At 46.5% G+C, this 22,955-nt stretch overlaps 2 protein-coding genes and 1 long non-coding RNA gene across 15 annotated transcripts in view; 1 reads left to right on the top strand and 2 right to left on the bottom strand.

The window, feature by feature from the left end:
* LOC125940510 (uncharacterized) overlaps positions 1-22,955 on the bottom strand; it is a 467,947-nt gene that overhangs the window by 103,640 nt on the left and 341,352 nt on the right. The gene's annotated exons all lie outside the window — the stretch shown is intronic.
* The window catches only part of LOC119466294 (uncharacterized PE-PGRS family protein PE_PGRS46-like), a 422,307-nt gene that overhangs the window by 63,256 nt on the left and 336,096 nt on the right, over positions 1-22,955 (bottom strand). The gene's annotated exons all lie outside the window — the stretch shown is intronic.
* Positions 1-22,955, top strand: part of LOC119466292 (cuticle collagen 2-like) — a 1,179,781-nt gene that overhangs the window by 981,289 nt on the left and 175,537 nt on the right. For 2 of the 12 annotated variants that reach the window (XM_049656745.1, XM_049656741.1), the window contains exon 2: positions 3,938-4,066. The exons of 8 other annotated variants lie outside the window; for them this stretch is intronic. In XM_049656745.1, coding sequence (XP_049512702.1) covers positions 3,994-4,066 — 73 coding nt within the window. In that variant the 5' untranslated portion in view covers positions 3,938-3,993. Of the gene's footprint in view, positions 1-3,570; positions 4,067-22,955 lie in introns of those variants that run through there. 2 more of the 12 variants (XM_049656746.1, XM_037726775.2) reach the window with 2 other exon arrangements.

Below are 22,955 nucleotides of genomic sequence, written 5' to 3'. Positions count from 1 at the left end.
AACAGATCGATTCCTCGTGCCGACCGGGAACTCTCTGCGAAATTCGTGGTGTGTTATTTACACGTTCATGAGCAGGACATCTTAAAGTGTTTGTGCATATTATCAATGGACAGACGGTTGAGGTGCCACGAGACAAGTGTAATCTTGCCGAGGGTGCGGTGCCAAAAGTGTTCCCGAACCTTCCCTCGTATCTGTTGAAACAACCGGGGAAAAAACGCGAACAAAGAGAGATGTTTGGTGACCTGTTCTGGGCCATCTTATAAGCGCTGTCAGAGAGTACGCCGAGTCGTGTTGGGTGCCCCTTGCGCTTTCAGGAACTGAGTGCACGCATCACTAAATTTTTAACAGCGGAGCTGTTTAAGCTTTTTGGTTCCCCGCGTAGTGTTCGCAAAAACTCGCCTAGCGATGACGTCACTCCGCACAGCTGTGCCTCGCATTACGTTGCGATAGCCAAACAATAGCTAATAAATTATCGATAAATAAAAAATAAATTCCGGAAAATGCTGGGGATGACTTGGTAGTGCTTAGTATACCCCAAATAACTGGCCAATACCTTGTGATAGCCAATCAGTAGCTAGTCGATAATCGATCAATAATGAAAAATTGTCGCAGTTTCACCCGAAAGGCAAAGCATCAATTGCGATAGCAAATTAGTAGAGAGCTATACGGAGTAAGGATAGTAGTTTTATCAGCTATATAAACTTCTACATACAGTAGCACCAGCAACGCGCAGAACTGTTGTCGACGCCGTTAGCGTTTTATCCGCGTTCGCACCGAACGCGCGTGGCGTCGGTGACTGTTGCCGGTGCTTCTGGGGGAGGCTCGGAGGTTTTCGACGAGATCAGAATGGGACACTCGTCGAGCAGCGTCGGAAATCTTACCTACCTTCTCACCTCGCAACGTTTTTATATAAATACGCATTTCGTGCCGCAGCTAAACGTCGCCTCCCCTCCCTCCCTCCCCCCCCCCCCCCCACGGCATTTCGCGCCATGGATGAAGTCGCGCTTGTTCTCTATATATGGTGATTGTAAAGCCCCAACCAGACGTACGCGTTGGAAAGCGTTCGCACGCGCCGCATCGCGCCTGGGCGCGTACGGCGTCAAGCGCGAGGACTGCGTCGCGTGTGGACACCTACCACTGCTAGAATTCTTACTCCCGCGCCGGAAGCTGCCATCGCGTCGCCCGCGTGACGCTACTCACGTGACCACAGAACGGCTATGACGTGACCACGGCGAACCAGCGTGACTTCCGGAACGACTCTTCGCGCGGCGTGCAGGCAAGCCCTGGCAAGCTGCGTGCTTTGTGTTCGTCGTTCCTCGCGTTTGGTAGGTGAACTGGGCAGCCGCGACGAAACGCGCAGGGACGCGCGGCAACTCATGCATCGTTTGGGTGCGCGCCCTCTTCCTCTATTGAACGCGACGTGAGATCGAGTGAGCGCGGCGCGTGCGGACGCTTTCCAACGCGTGCCTCTAGTTGGGGCTTAACGGAGGAAAGAGACGCAGCCCTTCAGGGAGCACGGCGTAGAACTCGCGTTTGCTCTCCGACATGCGTTCGCTCCCCGTGAAAGCGCGCGTCCCTCGCACCCTTTCACTCGCACATACAGCGTCCGGAGCACGGCGACTATTTCGTCGCCGTTGACGTCATACGGAACCTCACGGCGACGGCAACGGTGACGGCGACGACGACGCCGACAGCAGAAATCCGCTTTCGAGTGTCCATATAATTGCTATCGCTATAATAAATTCCAGAAAAGCATAACCCGTAAGGCCAGGACCAGCTGGGTGCCGATGAGCTCCGCTGTTTCTTTACCCTTGTGCCACTTGTGCAAGCTACGCTAATTTTTATTTTTATTGCGATAGCAATTATATGGACACTCAAAAGCAGATTTCTGCCGTCGCTGTCGCCGTCGCCGTGAGGTTCCGTATGACGTCATTTGGAGAAGAAATCGTCGATGATGATAAGTGGTTCTTGAGGGAAAGGGAAAGGTTGGCGCTATCTTCTGCAGCCCTTGAGGGAGCACGGCTCAGCGCCAAGTCGACGCGCGCCGAACGCTGTATGTGCGAGTGAAAGGGCGCGAGGGGCGCGTCTTTCACGGGGAGTGAACGCACGGCGGAGAACAAACGCGCGTTCTGCGCCGTGCTCGCTTAAGGGCTGCAGAAGTAGGCGTCTCTGTTCTCCTTCACAATCACCATGTAAGTAGAGAAAACGCGCCTTCTTCCGACGAGCGAGAGGCCGTGGGGGAGGGGGAGGGAAGGGAGGCGACGTTTAGCTGCGGCACGCAGTGCCTATTTATATCAGAGGCTCCGGCAACAGTCACCAACGCCGCACGCATTTTGAGTGAACGCGGGCAAAACGCCGATGGCGTCGACAACAGTTCTGCGTGTTGCCGATGCTGCTGCATGTCCAAGTTTATACAGCTGATAAAGCTAATATCATTACTCCGTATAGCTCTCTACAAGTTTGCTATCGCAATTGATGCTTCGCCTTTCAGGTGAAACTGCGATAACTTTATAAAAACGTTGCGAGGTGAGAAGATGGTAAAGACTCGACGAGTGTCCCACTCTGATCTCGTCGAAAAGCTCCGAGCCGCCCCCAGAGGCAGCGGCAACAGTCACTAACGCCGCGCGCGTTCGGTGCGAACGCGGGCAAAACGCCGACGGCGTCGACAACAGTTCTGCGCGTTGCTGGTGCTGCTGCATGTCCAAGTTTATACACCTGATAAAACTACTATCCTTGCTCTCTGCTAATTTGCTATCGCAATTTATGCTTCGCATTTCGGGTGAAACTGCGACAATTTTTATTTAGTCACGCGCATGCATACACGCATACCTTGCAGTGACCTTGCATAAAAATGTATTCTTAGGCAAGGTTCCTGTAGCAGCGGTGCGGATCCAGTCTTGAAGTAAAGGCAGCGATGAAACGTGCCAAGCTGCTGTAGGTGGAGTTGGTTTCCACGTAGGCCGAAACCATTTGCCTAGATTATGTCCCTTCTGAAACTTTAAGTCTTAGCTATATATAGGGGCATACAGTTGCGTTTTACTTCGTTTTCTTTATAAAAGCACTCATTGGTTTACAAGAAAGTTGTGCTGCTATTTTTGTGGATAACAAATTTGGTCTCGCTGGCTGGCGTATAACTGCTCCAGACCAAAGTGTTAAGCAAGTAAAAGCAGCGAGAAAACGTACCAAGCTGCTGTAAGGGAAAGCCAACTGCGTGAAAGGGTTGGGCGTCAGGAAAAACACACCACACTTAAAAACGCAGCTTCAGCGCTTCGTCGTATGCGTTTCTTCCCATCGTGCAGTTTACCCGTCTTTCAGTATGAACCAACTAGCCCGATATATCTCATTGCTGTAGATGGATACCGCTTTCGTATGGTATCTCTAGAACACCAACGATCGTGAAACACGCGCAAGCTGCCCGCCCGCACGATCTTAAGGCTGCGGCGTGGCGTCAGCAGTGGAGATTGATGGAACGGCGCCGCCATCTGGCGGCTGCCGAAGGAGCCGCAACAGCGGCGGGAAGCGCACGGGCGGAGAGTCTTGCAACGGAAGCTAGTAACGTTGGTTCAAACGTGCATGGAGGAAAGAAAAAAAAAAAAAACTTTGTCTTCCTCCATGCAAACTGGTTAGAAGCACGTTCGCGTTGTGTTTTCGCGCGTGCCGTGGCGGCGGGAGGTGACGTGGTGGGTGACTCTACAACCCCCCCCCCCCCCCCCCAGATTTCGGCGTAATACCCCGTGCTCGGTGAATTATCCCGTGGTCGTCGTTCCGACGGGTGTGCCGTGCGCGTTTGTGTCGAGTTTGCTACAAGGTTACCGTGACTAAGGCGTGACGTATTACTGCAGCAACAGAGGAACGTGAGGATTCTCGTTTCGCTTGGCGTGGTATTTTGGATTCGCTGCGCGACATCGCCGTATCTACCTGCCACGCCCCGTCGGAGGTGTTATTTTCTCCCTGCGTTGAGCGTTTGGTTGCTCGACCGAGAGGATTCCTGACATGGCACGCGACGGCAGCTTCTGCGGGTTTCCGGCTTTGGCGGTGACGGTGATCGTCCTCGGCTGTCTTGTCAGTGAGTGCTTATTTGTTGGACCATCCTGTTGCGGCGGCGTTGTTTTAGCGAGCCTCCGAGACCCGTCTCACAGCGCCAACACGCCGCTCGATAAGAAAAAATTACACCATCTTCCCGAGGGGAACCATGGGCTGATGCGGAGCATCGCGGTCGTTATAACGGCGTTAATTACGTTGTTATTATGGTGTTATTAACGTTGTTAACTTGGTGTTATTACGTTTTTATTACGTGTTAACTTGCCTTGGTCACCATCACATCGCGTGAACGCCGTTATAACGACAGCGAAGCTCCGCATCAGCCCATGGTTCCCCTCGGGAAGATGGTGTAATTTTATTTGAAGAAGAGTAATGAAATTGCGTAGATGAAGGTGAACGAATGTCTTTATTGAGCAGCGTCTATTTCAGGTGTGCCCTTGCTTTGAGTATGCTGGCTTTGTCGTCGGTGAAATGAACTGTGAGTGGATCTCGTAGCAGTGGTTCTATCTTGAAATTGCTGAAGACGTGATCGATGCATGTTGCGTGAATGGTAGTTGGCTGTTGTTTGCGGTCGTCGTGTGATGCGTGTTGTAGCGAGTGGTGTGATTACATGTACTCAATCGTCAAATCGTTCTTCATGCTTTCGACATTAAAATCGCCAATGAGCATGAAAGGTTGTGTGTCTGCGTATTGTTGCTTCGGTATTTACCTATGGCCTCGTCGATGTACTTCTCCACGGCTGTGCGTGAGAGGTTGGGTGCGAGGTACATTGCCATGACGTTAACGCCGTAGACGCTAGCGGCACAATGCTCGCCGTTGCTACGTTGGTCAGCAGTGGGGCGCAGTTCCAGGTCGAACGCGTTGACGGAACGTTTGTCGGAACGCTTGACGTTTACGGTACCCTCCAGAGGCTACAAATGCAAAAAACTAAAAATAAGCACAATAAATGGGACGTTTTCCGGTATGTTCGGAATATACGTGAACCGGCACCCATTACAAACCTTGAAGAGAGGATATCCACTCTTCTCAAAGACGCAGCTAACTCAAACACGCAGGTAGAGCAGGTAGAGCAGGAAGAGGACAGGCCAGCTCCTGATGCTAAATGGGTACACTGTGGCCTGCTCAGCAGTGCTTGTAGAAACGCTGGCTTGCGCAAAGACACAATTGTGGCCTACGCAATTGCCTCGCGCAACTCGAAAGGGATATCGAGAAGTACTCATGACAGCTCAGTCAGGAACACTGGCACCAGCTATGTGACCGCCTTAATGGCCAGCTAGGATGCAAAAACACCTGGTTCCTGCTTCAACACGTACTTGACCCCACTCAGACGAGAACAGCATCACAAATGAACCTTCAAAGGATCATACACTTCTTCCCGGGAGATAATGATGCCCTCTTTGAAGCTCTAAAAAACCGCTACATTAATACAAGCACCGATATTCCCCTGCCCGTAGCTTACACCGGAAAACAGGGAACTGGACAGTGCAATTATGGAATCTGAAGTACGTGCTGTCCTAAACAGCATCAAAACTACAGCTGCGGCTGGCGAAGACCGCATCACTACTAAAAAGCTACGTAACCTAGACGATCGGTTGGTAACCGAAATCACCAACCTTTTCAACATCCACTGGAAAGAGGGGACTATACCCACCAGCTGTAAAGATGCAAACGTAATTTTCATACCCAAACTAGGCAAGCGGCTTTAACTGAAAAATCTCCGCCCCATATCCTTAACCTCTTGCCTTGGGAAGGTTATGGAACACGTCATTTTTAACAGACTGAATGAGTACACTGATAGCGAGAGGCTACTGCCCCATACGATGATTGGCTTCAGGCCAAATCTGTCCACCCAAGACATTATGTGGCAGATTCAGCAAGTTATCTTACACCCGCGCCCTGTAAGAGCCACCCGTACCATTCTATATAGGGCTAGACGTGAGTAAAGCATTTGACAATGTATCACACGCATCAATACTAACAAATCTATCCCAAATGAATGTCGGGGAGCGCACTTATGTCTACATTACAAACTTCCTTGAGGATCGCACTGCGGAAATACACCTTGGGGGACATTAAAAGCGGACAATTTCAATTACGAACAAGGGGCACCCTTCAAGGTGTGATCCTGTCCCACTTCCTTTTCAACGTGACCATGCGAAACCTGCCCCCGTTACTGGAAAGGATCCCGCATATCAAGCACTCCATCTACGCTGATGATATCACAATCTGGACCAACAGCGGTTCGGATGGTGTAATCACGGACGCACTACAAGCGGCCGCAGACACCATACAATATTTTTTGCGACAAAGCGGTCTTGCGTGCTCCCTGACAAAATCCGAGCTTCTCGTCATCTGGGATAAATCTACGAAACCGCCCACCCAAAGGGATGTCACTTCCCCTATCCGAGTCAATAGGGAAGACGGCCCAGTTCCGTCCGTATTGGCAATAAGAGTCATGGGCATACTAATTCAGCATAACACTCACAATTCCGAGGCTATTTTTCGATTACAGATGGCAGCCCGCCAAATCTGTGGGCTGCTCAGACGAGTAGCTACAAAACACCGCGGTATGAAGGAGGCCGATCTCTGTCTCCTGACGCAGGCTTTCCTAGTCAGTCGCATAATACACTCCTTCCCATACTACCACCTGCGGCTTTCCGACAAGGAAAAGGTCAACAGGTTCATCCGCACAGCTCATAAAGCAGCCCTCGGGCTCCCTAGGCATGCGAACACTGAATAATTACTTGAGCAAGGGGTAAAGAATACGCTAGGCGAACTCATGGACGCCCATAAAACGGCCCAACGTGAACGACTATCCAGCACCGCAACTGGCAGGTTCATTCTGGGTAAACTCGGGCTGAATCCCGTTAGAAATTCGGCAGGACGAACCACTCTATCCGGTGCGGTCAAACGCCAGTTGGTTATCAAACCCTTACCCAAGAACATGCTTCCTAGGAGGCACGACAAGAGGCGGTCTGCCACAGCTAAGGCCCTTCAAGAAAGGTACCAAAACAACCAGCGCACTGCGTATTTCGATGCGGCAAAGCAAAATCACCAAAATTACTTAGTGAGCGTCGTGACCGGAGAGGGACGTATCCTCAACGCCGCGACCATAAGAATACCGTCAACCATAGAAGTGGAAGATACTGCCACTGCTTTGGCCATCGCGAATCCTTCCGTGCAAACCGTCATATTCGACTCCAAAAGGGCAATCGCTAACTTTTCGAGAGGCAGCATAGGCGTCTGCGCGGCGCGAGTCTTGCGGGACTTCACAAGCGAAAAGGCTTGTATGGGTGCCTGCCCATTTGGGGATTCAAGGGAATCAGGAGGCGCACTGGGTAGCCCGACGTGTAATCAACTGGGAGGTGTGTCCCTTAGACTAGCATCCCCTGCATGAGGCACCGACGACATACCACGAAATAACAAAGTACTACAGGGAGAACAGGCGAATCCATCCGCCTCCAAACGCAAGCCTCACGCGAGCACAAGCCTCGATCCTGCGTCGAATCCAAACTAATTCGTTCACCAGCCCACATTGGCTGGCCATAATTACCAAAGGGCAATGTGACGCAACATGTCAGCACTGCACAATTCAAACATTGGCTACCCAAAATCACATTCTTTGGGCGTGCTAGGGTTTACGCCCTCCCAAGTGGCTCCTGCCAGCTCCTTCACAACATACGAGGGAGGAGCTTCTGAGAACGCCAGATGAAAGATGACAGCAAGCCCTCGTCGCCTGGGCCGAAAGGGTCGCTCCTCGAGAGGGGCCATCCTAGGACTCCGGCCTCGCAGACCTTACGTGTGCAGAATTTTAATAAAGTTGTTACCACCTAGCGGAGACATAAAAAAAGCAAAGAAAAGCCGGGCATCGGCATAAAAAGTTCGTCAGGAACGCGCACGGAACGCCGTCGTGCGTGGCAGCTGACGCGTCCCAACCGCGTCAGCTTTGCCGTAATGCCCAGCCAAGTGGCTGAGTGTTCCGAGACATTCTTTCCCATTGCAGCCTGCCTGACGCGGCAAGCCGCCCTTTGTTTCTATCGAGCGGCCGTGGCGTGAAGCAAACGGCGCGTCTTTTCGCACAGAGCTACGTATCAGTGGCGTAGCCAGAAATTTTGTTCGGGGGGGGCTCAGGTTGCAGCGCGGCCTCCTCCTCATAGAAGTTGTCGAGGGATCAAATACATGAATAATAACTGCATTGCTAATGCCATTGTGTATTAGATGCTGCAAACGAATAATTGAACGCTACGCACTGTCAAGTAAAATATGTATTTTTTCATAAAAGAATATATTCGGATGTCCTAAAAATTCTGGCAGAAATAACTGATATCAATGCGGCCGCGTTTATTTTTTTGTCTATTTAATAAGGAAAGAAAATATCACACAGACATTAGAACTATATCAGTTCGAAACCAGCAAAGCAGTGTATACAGCTGATATGAAGAACGTAAAGGCCATGAAATGAATAAGTTGAGGACAAATATTTTGATGAATCTTCGTCATTCAAGAACCTTGTTTACATTTTTGAACATATGCAACAGCCAGGAAAAAAACCTCAATGACGCTGTCCGTCGTTACAATAGATTGCGCAGGAGCAGGTGTTACCGGTAGTGTATTGTAATTACACCGAGATTATACTCGCAACAGTGAGTACAAATAAAAAGTAGGAGAGAGAGAGAGAGAGAAGACATAAGGGAAAGGCAGGGAGGTTAACTATGCTGAGCCCGGTAGGCTACCCTGCACGCGGGAAGGGGGAGAAGGGATTGAAAGAGAAGGAAGAGAGAAGTTCACAGTTCACACGTTGCACATTTAAAGTTAAGCGTTCATCGCTGAGTTTCGTCACAGGCGGTCATACAGGCTTGCGCACTTCAAAAAACACAGCCGCGCCTTTGTAGCCCTCCACACAGCAGACGCACGATGCCACGCGCCCAAGATCGTTTCCTCCGTAAAAGGCCTGTCGTCTAAGTGCCCCAAAGCCGTCCGAAGGGCAATCCTCTCATCTTCCTATCTGTGGAAGTCACATAAAAGTAGGAGTTCTGCAAAATATACATTAGAAATGCGAAGATAGAATGGAATATATACAAATGCGAAGATACAGCTCGCTAAAGGGCAAAAACGAGTCGCTGGAAACAAAGTTCACTGCTTGTGTACACAACACCTCGCAACGAGATATTTAAATATACGTCTAAGTCTCCAATTAATCTACGTATTTGAGCAAACGTCACTGTATATTATGCGTCAAACAAGACAAATAAACACGTGGCGGAGTCAGAGATAGTAAACTTTGCGTACAGAAAGACAGATGATCTATGCTAGAACAAAACTATGATCGCAGAAACCGTGTTATGTATTCGGGCCATGCGGCGGTCGTGACAGCGCCATGTGGATAGAATAATAGAGGAATAATGCAGAAATCAGTACGAAAATGTGTAATTTAACTGAATGCACAGCAGCAACAAATATTCTGCACCCAAAATTAAACTGGGTATTGCTTCGGTTCAAAAAAGAAGTAAAAGCAGGTAGCTAAAAAAGGAAAGAAAAAGCCAAACTAAAGCCACAGATGATGCGGCAAGTTATACTACCCAATATCCGAGTGTGTTTTCGGCAAACGCCGCGTGGGCCGGGCTTTCAATGAGCAAGGTCGGTCAAAATTGGTTATTGATGTCCTCGTAATTATCGTATTCGCATGATAATTTTGATCATGATGCTAACTGCTAGAATAAACGGCTAAAATGTCTGCGGTTTTAAAAGCTAACGAACACTCATACGTTTTCATAATTACGAGATTATGGACCTGAAGGAACAGAGCTCTTTACTTGCATTGATTTTTGCTGCTTCGCTATCTAAAGGACAAACTTCTCTCGGCGGGGAAGTTGAGCGAAGCGGTCAATGACTTCGGACACGTTGATGCCGACGTCTCTGTGGGTGTATAGAAGCACCAGTCTAACCATGCGTTCGACAGACATTGTAGAGCGCAATTAGTTTTTTATTAAACTCTTGTTAAAAAATATTCTCTCTGCGCTGGCAGTGGTCACTGGAAGGGTGACTAGAATCTGGAACAGTTTGTACACATTTACATAGAACCTGCAGTCGCAAAGAAAGAGGGCATCTATTCCGGTGCTAAAACCTAAACACACTCCTTCTATGTTGTTTTCATCCTTGTTTAGGTACCTTGCACAAACAGTAGGCTGTTCGATTCCGGCGATGTCCGTCGTTTCATCAGGACGTATGGAGAAGCAGCCTACTTTTGCAACTAGGCTTTCTTTGATAATTTCGCCACAAACTTCGATAATTTGGTTTTGTGCATCTGTGCTTAAATACGAGGCATTACTGGGGCAACTTTCCAAATGGTTCTTCAGATATGTATCTCCACAATTAGCTCGTATGCGAAGAAGCGCTCTGAAAATACCTGTATTTTCAGCGGGGCCTATGCTTAAATCCATAGAACCACTGTCCCTGTGGCCAACGAGAGCCAGACCTTGTAGCCCGAAAAATAATTTCCTCAATAATAGGCCATTTCCTTTCACCTGTTTTCTCAAATTTTATTTTGCCGGCCCTGGTCCAGCTGATCGATCACATTGGGCACGCGTCCTGCAAATGTTTGGAGAAAATTATCAGCTGCTAGCTCACAGTCACGGTAATATTTAGTATTTTCGTGCGTATGGAAGATTGCGAGCCCGTGCTTTCATTTCTGGAACGGCTTGGACACGAGGGCTCCAGTGCACGCATGTTGGTCCAAGTTTATAACAGCATTAACCCCATAAAGTTCCAGAATTTAAAATCTTTTTAAGCACGCCTTTGGAAATGTCAGTGCACCTTTCGCGTCAAAAGTTTATGAGAACGTTACACCCATACAGTTTCGGAATTGACATCCATGCGCTCCGTAGATTCCGCGGCCGCTGCGAGATGCCGCAACGCGCCCGCACGCTATCGAAAAGCCCTTGAAAGTTCGTGCTCGGATGGGGCTCCTTGCATTACGTGACCCCAGGTGCCACGAAATCCACCCCAGGTGCCATGAATCCAGCCCGAGTTCGCAATGTTCTTGCCGAAATGTCTTCGAGCGTGAAAAAGACATTGTAGACAGAATGCAGAATGATTGAACATAACTCGCCTACACGAACATGTCGCAGCCTATGACACTAGGACACCTGAACAATGGAACATTCCGCACTCAAGAACGAATTATGGTCAACAAATGCTTCGACATACACTTCCGACTTTACTCAGTAACCTCGCCTTACGAGAAATAGACCTTCTGTCTTTATGCAGCCTGCACAACTACTTTCAGTCAAACTAATCCTTGTTGTTTAATGAGTTTGTTCATATGCAATACTGTATGACTTTCCCCCCCTTAATTTGCTTTAGTTTATACTGCCCTGAATATAGTGCTATGTTAGGTTTTTTTTCTCCCTATATTTCTTCCTGTTTGTGTATAATAAGACTTTCTTTATGTAATCTATAATGCTCATGTATAAATTGAATATTCCCTTGTTAATGCAGACTACTTGTTTTTCTAATTGTTAAAGTGTATTACTACCTGTCTCGTATACACATTTTTTTTGTAAATTGACACCTTCCCATCTGTTTACTCACATGTGAGCGCCCGACGCCCTCTGTTGCCTTTGATGGGTTTTTGGGCTGGTCAAGTTGCCAGCGTGCAACTTTTTATCCAGAACCCCACCATGTAATTCTTTTCATGGGAAATAAATTATTATTATTATTATTATTATTATTATTATTATTATTATTATTATTATTATTATTATTATTCCCGGCGTCGGTGGTAGTTTTCGTCAGCGGTGCATGCCAGCACGAAAAAATTTCGGGGGGGGCTGAAGCCCCATCAGCCCCCCCCCTGGCTACGCGCCTGCTACGTATGTATATATATATATATATATATATATATATATATATATATATATATAGTAGTAACTGGATTTTTCAATGGGCCAAGCGTATTTAGGAAAATCAGAAGCAAAACTTCGCGGTTATCTTAGGTTTATTATTTACCGAACAGTTTCGGTCGGTGGCCCGACCTTTTTCAAGGGATACAGGAAATTCTTGCAACAGTCTTTTTATATCTTCAGGTAGAGAGAGAAAAAAGGCGCCAAAAAAGTGAGAAAGGAGAGATAGAAAGAGCAAACAACAACAACAAAAAATAAATAAATAAATAAAAATCCCAGGGAGAGAGCCAATGGCAGGGAGATTACTTGTTAGTAAAGGGGTTCTTCAGGACGTGTGCTTGTCATTATTGGCAGTGGATAAGTGCTTTATACGGTCCCCATTATGGGTCGCTGTTAAGCGTGTTTGACATGCACATTTGTCGGACACGCCTGTCATGTTAAGTTGAACTTGCAAAAAAAAAAGCAAGAGAAAGAGAGAGTTAAAGGAAAGACACCAAGACCTGGTCGTGCCAGGCAAAGCAAAGGGCGCGGTCGCTGTTAAGCGTGTTTGACGTGCACAATTGACGGACACGCCTGTCATGTTAAGTTGAAATGCCAAAAAAGAAAAAAAGAAAAAACGGAGAGAATTAAAGGAAAGACACCAAGACCTGGTCGTGCCAGACAAAGCCAAGGGCAAAACACGAGAAAGACGGAAGAAGCAGAAATAACCTGCAAATATAATAGTAACACCGTGGCGAAATCAGCATGAAATTGAAAAGCAAGGGCAAAACACGAGAAACGCGAAAGAAGAGGAAATAGCCTGCAAATATGACAGTAACAGCGTGGCGAAATAAGCATGAAGTTAAATTTAAAAAACAGGGGCAAAACCCGAAAGAAGGAGAAGTAGCCTGCAAATATGACAGCAACAGCGTAGCGAAATAAGCATGAAATTAAAAAGCAAGGCACAATAATGTGGGTGGTTCGGTCCGCTCCCCCACTGGGGTAGTTGGCATTCTTTCGACATAACACACGTGTTCGGTTTGCCTATGTGGGGATTAAGTTCTGATTTTAGCTAATTTAACTTATGGACAAAGAAACGAGAGGTTTCCCATGTGTTCATTTATGCCGTGCGTGATTGTTCTAAATTTGTGGATAAAATATGACTCTCTTTGTTCCCGTTCACGAGAAGAGCGGAAGCCTGACTGGAGAAGAGTGACACGTATTTTATCAAATGAATGCTCAGGCAGACTGATATGTTTTGAGAACGGGAGATGTGGTAGTGCGCGGGTGTGAGCTCTGTGGTTATTTAGACGGAGTCTGAACGCGGTTCCAGTCTGGCCTATGTACTGTTGGTCGCAGACTTCACAATGGAGCATGTAGATCACATTGCTGCTGTCACAATTTAGAGGTTCCTTAATTTTTAATGTGAAATCAGAGGAGGTAGCCTTAGCAAGACATGTTGAAGTCATGTGCTTACAGACCTTGCAGCGGGGTTTACCACAAGGTCTGCAGCCTGATTCTATGTTTTGAACCGTGGTTGTTCTAGCTCTGACGAGGATATCTCTTAGATTCCTTCCCCGGCGATAGACAACTCGGGGTGGCTCTGTGAAAATTGAAGAAGAGATTGGTTTCTTCGCACAATAACTGGACTCGAGATCCCCAAAGAAAGTTTTCTGGTGACAATGGATGTAGTATCCCTATACACAAACATACCACAAGCAGAGGGCATTGGCGCGACAGTCAACGCTTACATGAACGCAAACACGCCTGTAAGCCTAGACGAGGACACGCTGTCAACGCTACTGCGGTTAGTACTAGGATACAATAACTTTGAATTTGACGAGAAACGTTTCCTCCAGATAAGCGGAACGGCAATGGGCACGAAGATGGCTCCTAATTATGCGAATATTTTTGTGGCATCACTTGAAGAACCTTTTCTTGCGGCCAGAACTTTGAAGCCGCTCATCTACAAAAGGTTCTTAGACGACATATTCTTTATTTGGCACCACGACGAAGAAAGTCTTCTTAAATTTGTAGCAGATTTTAATTCAGTTCATCCGTCAATCACTTTCACTTACAGCTATTCTAAATCAGCTGTAAACTTTCTTGATGTCACGGTACAAATTAAAGATAATCGCATATTCACAACCTTATATAAAAAGCCAACAGACCGCCACCAATATCTTCATTTCAAAAGTAGCCATCCACAACATTGCAAGAAAGCCATCCCGTATTCACAGGCCCACCGATACCGCCGCATCTGCTCTGACGAGAAAGACTTCCAATGTCATGCAAAGGAACTCAGAACGGCCTTGGTGGCGAAGCACTACCCGGAACGTATTGTTGATGATGCTATTCGCAATGCACACGAACTACAGGTGGCGCGCGAGGCGATCCATGATGGCGGACCGAGAGAGTATCAGAATAGGCGACTGCGGCGTCCGTGTGGTAGTACGCCGGGCCTTTTCTCATCTTTCTCGTCGCACACCGAGTGTATTCTTATTTTTGAAATTGTATTCTCATCGGCTGCGGAATGCCGCTGCATAATCAAAAGCGTGCATAACGAGAAGTGCGTGCTTGTTATTGTATGACTCATGAATTTACTCGCGAAGAAGCGACGATGTTGCACCGCATCAGAACCGACTCCGCGTACACCCCAGCTTGGTTATTCAAGACTGCAGGGCTTTGCGTTTCCCCACTCTGTGTCTTCTTTGGTGACATTGGTGGCATAGAATATTTTCATTTGGCTATGCCCGCAGTTTGACACAGAAAGGAAAGCGATGGTCGACAGCCTGCGAAAGAGCGGTCTTACGCACAGGAGCTTTGAAGACGTCGTTTTCCCCGGAGGGCCCGCGGCAATCAGGAAGAGAGCGCAACGACTGCTGATAGCCTTCCTGCGAGACACAGGGCTCATCGACACCTGGTGACACACCCCTGATCTCAACTCAAAGGAGGATCAGGCGGAACAATTGCCGGCCATGTATGCCAGGCTTCCCCGCCTGCTTCGTACCTAGAACAAACGCTACGGCTGGAGTGCAGCGTTTTCGGTTTAAGCCAGAGAAATACCACCGATCTTGTTTTGAAATCAATCAAAAAAGGTCAGTGCAAGCAAATATGCCACAAAGCTAGCGATCGGCGCGAAGCTTCGAACCTAGTTACGCTCCGTCAGTTACGCTCGAAAACCAGACACCAGCTCCCTAAATGGCTCTACAAATAATCAACTGTTGCGAGAGCGTTTGGGCAGCTTTATTTACAAATATTCGGCTGTAGCGGTAGCTTTCGGAAGTCGTAAGGCATCGGCGCGAATGTGTTACCTTGTCTTTTCGTGCCGCATTGAACGTGCCGTTCACGTAAGCTACAACTACCACATCGTAAAAGCGTAATGTTTATGCTTTCGTGAACAATGTCAACGATTAGCATTCTGCTAACCGATGTTGCTCCAGAATAAGTCTTCGGCGACGAAGTGTGCGCTACAAATTTCATTGGCGGAGTCACAGGATTGCCGATCCGGAGCTTCACCGCCGACTTCTTTTACGCGTCCAGCGGAAACAAACGAAGGTTTATCTCATCCTTCGCTGCTCGGTTGGTGGACTGAGGCACGCAACCCTTTTTTTTTTCTTCCATGGCGTATGCAGAAGCTGTTAACAAAACAGAAACGCGCCCGCGCATAGAGAGCCACACGGTAACACTGCCATTGACTGTGCGGATACTCTTTGAAATATTTCTCTCGCTGGCCACTACGCGGCGCGACCGTCTGTGTGCATTGCGAATAAGCCGAGCACAAGCCTTAGACAGAAATGAAATTTTGACGGGCTCAAAGCCCCGCCATCCGAAAAACCAAACCAACCTTATCCTCACCTACTCATCTACATTACCGCACGTGAACATCCTAGCCAAACACTTTAATATCATTCAGCAGAGCACACGTTTGTCTTGAATTTTCACAGAGCCACCCCGAGTTGTCTATCGCCGGGGAAGGAATCTAAGAGATATCCTCGTCAGAGCTAGAACAACCACGGTTCAAAACATAGAATCAGGCTGCAGACCTTGTGGTAAACCCCGCTGCAAGGTCTGTAAGCACATGACTTCAACATGTCTTGCTAAGGCTACCTCCTCTGATTTCACATTAAAAATTAAGGAACCTCTAAATTGTGACAGCAGCAATGTGATCTACATGCTCCATTGTGAAGTCTGCGACCAACAGTACATAGGCCAGACTGGAACCGCGTTCAGACTCCGTCTAAATAACCACAGAGCTCACACCCGCGCACTACCACATCTCCCGTTCTCAAAACATATCAGTCTGCCTGAGCATTCATTTGATAAAATACGTGTCACTCTTCTCCAGTCAGGCTTCCGCTCTTCTCGTGAACGGAAACAAAGAGAGTCATATTTTATCCACAAATTTAGAACAATCACGCACGGCATAAATGAACACATGGGAAACCTCTCGTTTCTTTGTCCATAAGTTAAATTAGGTAAAATCAGAACTTAATCCCCACATAGGCAAGCCGAACACGTGTGTGATGTCGAAAGAATGCCAACTACCCCAGTGGGGGAGCCGACCGAACCAACCACATTATTGTGCCTTGCTTTTTAATTTCATGCTTATTTCGCCACGCTGTTGCTGTCATATTTGCAGGCTACTTCTCCTTCTTTCGTGCTTTGCCCCTGATTTTTTAATTTAACTTCATGCTTATTTCGCCACGCTGTTACTGTCATATTTGCAGGCTATTTCCTCTTCTTTCGCGTTTCTCGTGTTTTGCCCTTGCTTTTCAATTTCATGCTGATTTCGCCACGGTGTTACTATTATATTTGCAGGTTATTTCTGCTTCTTCCGTCTTTCTCGTGTTTTGCCCTTGGCTTTGGCTGGCACGACCAGGTCTTGGTGTCTTTCCTTTAATTCTCTCCGTTTTTTCTTTTTTTCTTTTTTGGCATTTCAACTTAACATGACAGGCGTGTCCGTCAATTGTGCATGTCAAACACGCTTAACAGCGACCGCGCCCTTTGCTTTGCCTGGCACGACCAGGTCTTGGTGTCTTTCCTTTAACTCTCTCTCTCTCTCTCTTGTTTTTTTTGCAAGTTCAACTTAACATGACAGGCGTGTCCGACAAATGTGCATGTCAAACACGCTTAACAGCGACCCATAATGGGGACCGTATCAAGCACTTATCCACTGCCAATAATGACAAGCACACGTCCTGAAGAACCCCTTTACTAACAAGTAATCTCCCTGCCATTGGCTCTCTCCCTGGGATTTTTATTTATTTATTTATTTTTTGTTGTTGTTGTTTGCTCTTTCTATCTCTCCTTTCTCACTTTTTTTGGCGCCTTTTTTCTCTCTCTACCTGAAGATATAAAAAGACTGTTGCAAGAATTTCCTGTATCCCTTGAAAAAGGTCGGTCCACCGACCGAAACTGTTGGGTAAATAATAAACCTAAGATAACCGCGAAGTTGTGCTTCTGATTTTCCTATATATATATATATATATATATATATATATATATATATATCAGAACGTTTATTACAAACAACGAGGCCCAGCCAAGCGGCTCAGCCAAGGCAGACTTTGGCAGCAGCAGCGGCAACCCGTGCACGCACTCACGCTGTCATTTCCCACAGGTTGGACGAAGCTTCGTTTTTGAAGCGCCGTGGTCTACGGCCCGGCGCTATCTGGTCGATGGATAACTTTGCGTTCAGCGGATAGGCTCGTGGCTTCCTGAGGTGACGTCACAATCTGGGACCATGTGCTTCACTTCTGAAGAGGCGGGAGGACTACAAAAGCCGACCTGCGTTCCGCCTGGCCTTCACTTTGGCCAGGCGGAACTTCAGGCCAAAACTCATGAAGGGAAACTCGAACAAGCCGAACGGGTAAAGGCCTGTACACGCTCGAGCCGCATATCGCCGCAAGCCGCACCGCCCTCGCGCGGTCCGCTTAAAATGGCCGCTCTGACGTCACGAGAGGCGGTCGTGAACTTTTTCCAGTATGCACCATATAAGCGGCGACCGCACAAACATGGCGCTGGTTCGAAGCGAAGCGAAGCGCGAGGCCTAGGCTGCTGTGGCAGTTTGTTTTTTTGTCGTTTTTGTGTTTTTGCGGGATCATTGCAAGAGTTATCGAGCACTCGCGGAGACAGTCGTCGAACGCAGTAATCCGATGTACCCTGCCTGACCTCTTCAGCGCGTGCGATCGTCAACGGCAACAGATAATAATAATAATAATAATAATAATAATAATAATAATAATAATAATATTTATTGCATTCATTTACATCCTAGTTACAGATCCAGCCCGCATAAGCAACATTGCTTGTGTGCAGGCTGGGCAGTCGGCAGGTAGTACTAATACGTGTATACTAAACGGATTACAAAGCACAAAAAATAATGTTGAAAAAGGATAGGGGGAAAACACTGGGTACTATAATATTGAAAACATATTCCATTTATGCCTACCAGGTAGAAGAATAAATAAAGAGAAAACAGTGACATCAGAGGTTAAAACAGTACGCTCAACAGGTTCCGACAGGTACAAAAAAGAAAAAGTACATTGTATGATGCCTTCTTCTGCATGTGAACCGTGATTGTAGCGTGCTTACAAATCCTGCAGGAAATTTAACAGTTTTGGGCTTCATGTGTCGCCCATGACCTTAAGAATGCTTTTATTTCTTTAAATGACCTTGTGGTCTCATTATCATTCAGATTGTTAAAATTAGCCGGCACGTAGAAAGCACGGGTCCTCTTGCCATAGTTTGTGTACACACGAGGAACAATATATTTTTCTAAGTGACGTAAGCAGCGAGATTTCACGTTCAAGTTTTTGAATATAGGAGAAAAATAATTCTTACACATGATGTCAAACAACTTGTTGTTCGACAAACAACATGTCTGACTGGCGCATGCTCAATGAGACATCGTCCCCCTGACTAACTGTGCCATAAGAGAGGCTATAGGCAATTTTTTTAGGATACGGTTAATTATCTTTAGTCTACTAGAAGAAGCAAAGCCGTAGATTGTTATTCCGTACCTTATGATTGATTCACCTAGAGATTTGTAAACCATCTTACGGACATTTGCATCACACAAAGATTTTAGGGCATACAAATGAGCGCACACAACTCGTAGACGCCTTGCGAGCTCTTCTATGTGTACTCTCCATGACAGCGTGTCGTCAAAGTGTAGACCAAGGTATTTAGCGTTTTTTACCGTAGTTACCGGAGCACATGGGCATGCGTCGCAATTACTGGCATGAAGATAAACAGGGAAAACATCAGGAACTACTTTATATGGGCTGTGAAAACATATCATATTAGTCTTCGATTTATTAATGAACATTTTGTTGTCAATGAACCAATCTAGTAGTTTAGACACGTCAGACTGTAGTACTCGAGCGGCTTCATTTACAAATTTGTTAGATATAACTAAAGCAGTGTCATCAGCATATAAATAAATTTTTGATTTTAGTGGTAAGCAAGCAAGATCATTCACATAAATATTGAACAAGAGCGGTCCCAAAACGGACCCTTGTGGCACACCTGATTTGACACACAACAAAGAACTATGGAAATGTGTTGTGTTGACGCGAGCGTCGGAAGCAATGAAACCGGCGATTTCGTGTGTGTTGGGCCGTATTTCGCTTGTGCAGTACCAGCAGTACAAACGCGAAGGCCATCACATGCACGCGCATTCTAAGCATGACACATGCATTCAGTACGCTCCAGAACGAAAATAGTGCGGTCGCCCATCTCAGCGTATGGTGTGCCTAGGTGTTGTGTGTGCGCGCTTCATCGCTGCGAAGCTCATACGTGCATGTGCATTGTGCAGTTCTGGTTTGTGTTTAAGAAGTAACCATATAACCTGTAGCGATTAGCTTTATTGTCGCGTCATCGCAGCCATTCGTAATGTGCTGTTTGTGGTTTGGTTCATGTGAGCTGTTTTGGGGGGGCTGCGATGCGCCTTGGTGACCGCGAACACGTACAGAGCGTTTGAGTGCTGGGGTTCTTACTGCACGAGGTGAAGGGTACTGTTATGTATACGTGCAATGTGTCGCAGTGGTGCTAGGCGTATAAGTATTCGTTTTATGCGATATGCATATGCTCTGAAGTGAACCGTGCATACAGAACGGTTTGTACAGAACATTAGACCCAAAATTCAAGGATGCCAAAACCAAAATTCAAGGAGGCGGAAACAAACCGTACTTGTACACATACATTGAAAAATATTGAAACCTCCTTCTCCTTGGCCGAACTTTCTTGTAGCTAAGCAGCTGCTGAGTTGGGCACACACTACAAGCTCTTTAGGGTGCTTTTTATGCATGTGCTCTGAATTAAACAGTGCAGAAGCACTGCTGGTCGTTTGTGCTCTTTGCATCTCAGTATGGGTTTTGTATCAAACCAGCTTTCCTTGCTTTGTACACGTGTTGTTTGTTTCCAGTGTTGTCACTGCACATTTTACTCTTCACGAAGAGGGGAGGCTAGGGAACAGCGTAAAAGTTATATCACTGCTCCACATATTGCAATTATTAATTTTGTGCTAGGTGTCATGTGCTGTAATGTAAACAATCCAAATGTGCCACATGCTATTTTTTGCGGATGTGACGACACTGCAACGCAGCTTCTCTGCCACTGCCCAACCTTTCATGCTGAACGATGTGCTTTGCCAGTTATACTCCATCTCAGTAGTTCCTTGCAGCACTGGGGCAGCGGCAGGGCTCTTAGCCAATAGGAAGGCTGAATTTCCCTCAAGATGTGTTCATCCATGCTGCGCCAGCTGCTCAGCGTCTGCTTGCCATCCTTTTGATACATCAGCCACTGTTGGAGCAGTGACCCAACAAATGTTCCTACGTTGTAACTAAAGGCTGCGTTTCCATGAATGCTACTGTTGGGCTTCGCTTCATCGACACGCTATCTGAGCAGTTCAATACAGCCTCCTGAGCCAGCTTTAGTAAAAGTGAACACCCTGATAAATGTTCACATGCACCGCGCCATCTGCTCAGCGTGTATTTGACGTTTGCTCACCGCTGTCATCACGTACCGTACTAGAGCAGAGTAGGAATTAATGATGCAATGAACAATGACGCCTTCATAGCGTTCTGCATCGTCAATGCATCACCATTGCTACTGCTGTGGTGTCACCTGCTAAATAGAAACCGAACCACTTTTACTGCCTGTGTAGTTCTAGGTCAAAACAAACAGCTGATCTCAACAAGAACAACAAGAAATACCTAATGCTTTGTCCTCAGCATGAGATGAGACTACGCAGTGATGGATTTTACCATTTATTGCTGTCAGGGCGTACAGCTAGTAAAAGGGCAAATTGAGATTGAAGCGGGTGGTCTGGGCTGCATTGGCGGTGCCATGTTACTGCGTAATCATGGTTAGGGTGGCTACTGATGTTACCAGTGCTAACTGCCACAGTAATTCATCGTACAAGACGGGCATGCGAGAAGGGCCTAACATCTGTAAATCTTTTGTGAACGTCACCATGTAGCCTGCACCAAAGGACAACAAAGCTAGGCAACATGAGAGACGTAAGGCGTGGAATTGACGAGGGAACAATGTTTAGCTTCATGCACCTTCGCAACGATCCATCTCCTTACATTAATTATCTGCCATCATGTCAACAAACTCATTACAGTTCGACTTGTAAATGTAACATGGATGTATTATGCTGTTGTCGTGATCTAAATAAAAAAAATGAAGAAAGGGGCATTAGGTGTCTTGCAAAAAAAAAAGAGAGAGAGAAGGAGGTGAACCCTCATTTCTTATATGGGAGTAGGCAAAAGAGAAAGGTCCTTTGCGTTGCTGGTTGGGCAAAGAAAGAATGCCTCTGTGCACGAAGAGCAGGTCACGTTCTTGTACTACAGATTCTTTGCTTCTATTTCGGCTGCTACTAGGCCGTTCTAAAGAATTCTTGTGGTAGAATATTCCTTGGGAGACACTTTACAACTTTTATAGTATAACTAAAATTTTCCACTGGGCCCTGGCAAATGGTCCTCTTAAATTTCTGAGGGGCCTATCAAGGGGTTGTACAAATTAGATGAGTTGTTTCTATGTAAACCTCACATTGACAAGCTTTGAAAAAATCTCGGCAAGGCTTGTTATATTCTGCTCAAGAGCCGAAATTGTTTTGATACAGAAACCCTTCGAGAAATTTATTTCAGATTGTTCCACAGCCATCTGTGGTACTGTGTTGCATCCTTGGGCCATTCATACATTGAGCCATTTATAAAACTTCAAAAGAGGGCTGTCCATTTTATGACTTCCTCACAATACAATGCTAACACGACACCGCTCTTTCAACACGTACACATTTTACCGTTTACTTCATTACTAAATTTTTAAACTCTTGTAATGGTTAATAGTAGCATCGTTACTGACTACCCAATCTCTGCTACCAACTTTACCGAATCAGGACGCTGTACACGCAGTGCACTAAAACAAAATGTTCTGGTTCCAAAGGCTTGTAATGTGTGTGGTAAACGGAGAATTTGAAGTGTTGGAGTAGTCGAGAGAAACGTTCAGCCCACGTAAGCTAGAAATGCAGCTAATTTTCAGAGATAATTAAAACTGCATTTTCGTGATCTTCTTTCGTATGTTTATTAAAACATTCACCGCTTCCTTTCTCTTTTTTCTGGTGCATTTTCCTTTACTTGTAGATGTTCAATGATACCGTTTGCATTTTGAAGATTCTTTGTATTGTATTCTCTACTTCTTCTAATGTAAAGTGCATATTGTTGCTGAGTTTAAGTACATGTGTCTGTGCTAAATTAATTGCTTTGCTTCCTCTACATTTTTTATGGATTGCAACTGGCCTTGAGCTAGGGATCCCAATGTATTTGTTTACATTATGTTTTACTCTGTACTGTACGTAAGAAATAAAGTTTAATTCAAGGAAACATTTTTCTCACAGGCCCCCCTAGCCTGGAGCTGCAGCCCCCTTAGCCCATAGGTTAATCTGGCCCCAGTAGTAACTAGTATCACGAATGCAAGTTTTGGCTTGCCATCCCTTTTATCAGGTTAACATTGATTTGCACA

The sequence above is a fragment of the Dermacentor silvarum genome, chromosome 10 (assembly GCF_013339745.2).
Source record: "Dermacentor silvarum isolate Dsil-2018 chromosome 10, BIME_Dsil_1.4, whole genome shotgun sequence".
In the NCBI taxonomy this organism is placed as follows: domain Eukaryota; kingdom Metazoa; phylum Arthropoda; class Arachnida; order Ixodida; family Ixodidae; genus Dermacentor; species Dermacentor silvarum.
The sequence above is the reverse complement of the archived record's forward strand: the minus strand, read 5'-3'. Positions and strand labels throughout refer to the sequence as shown.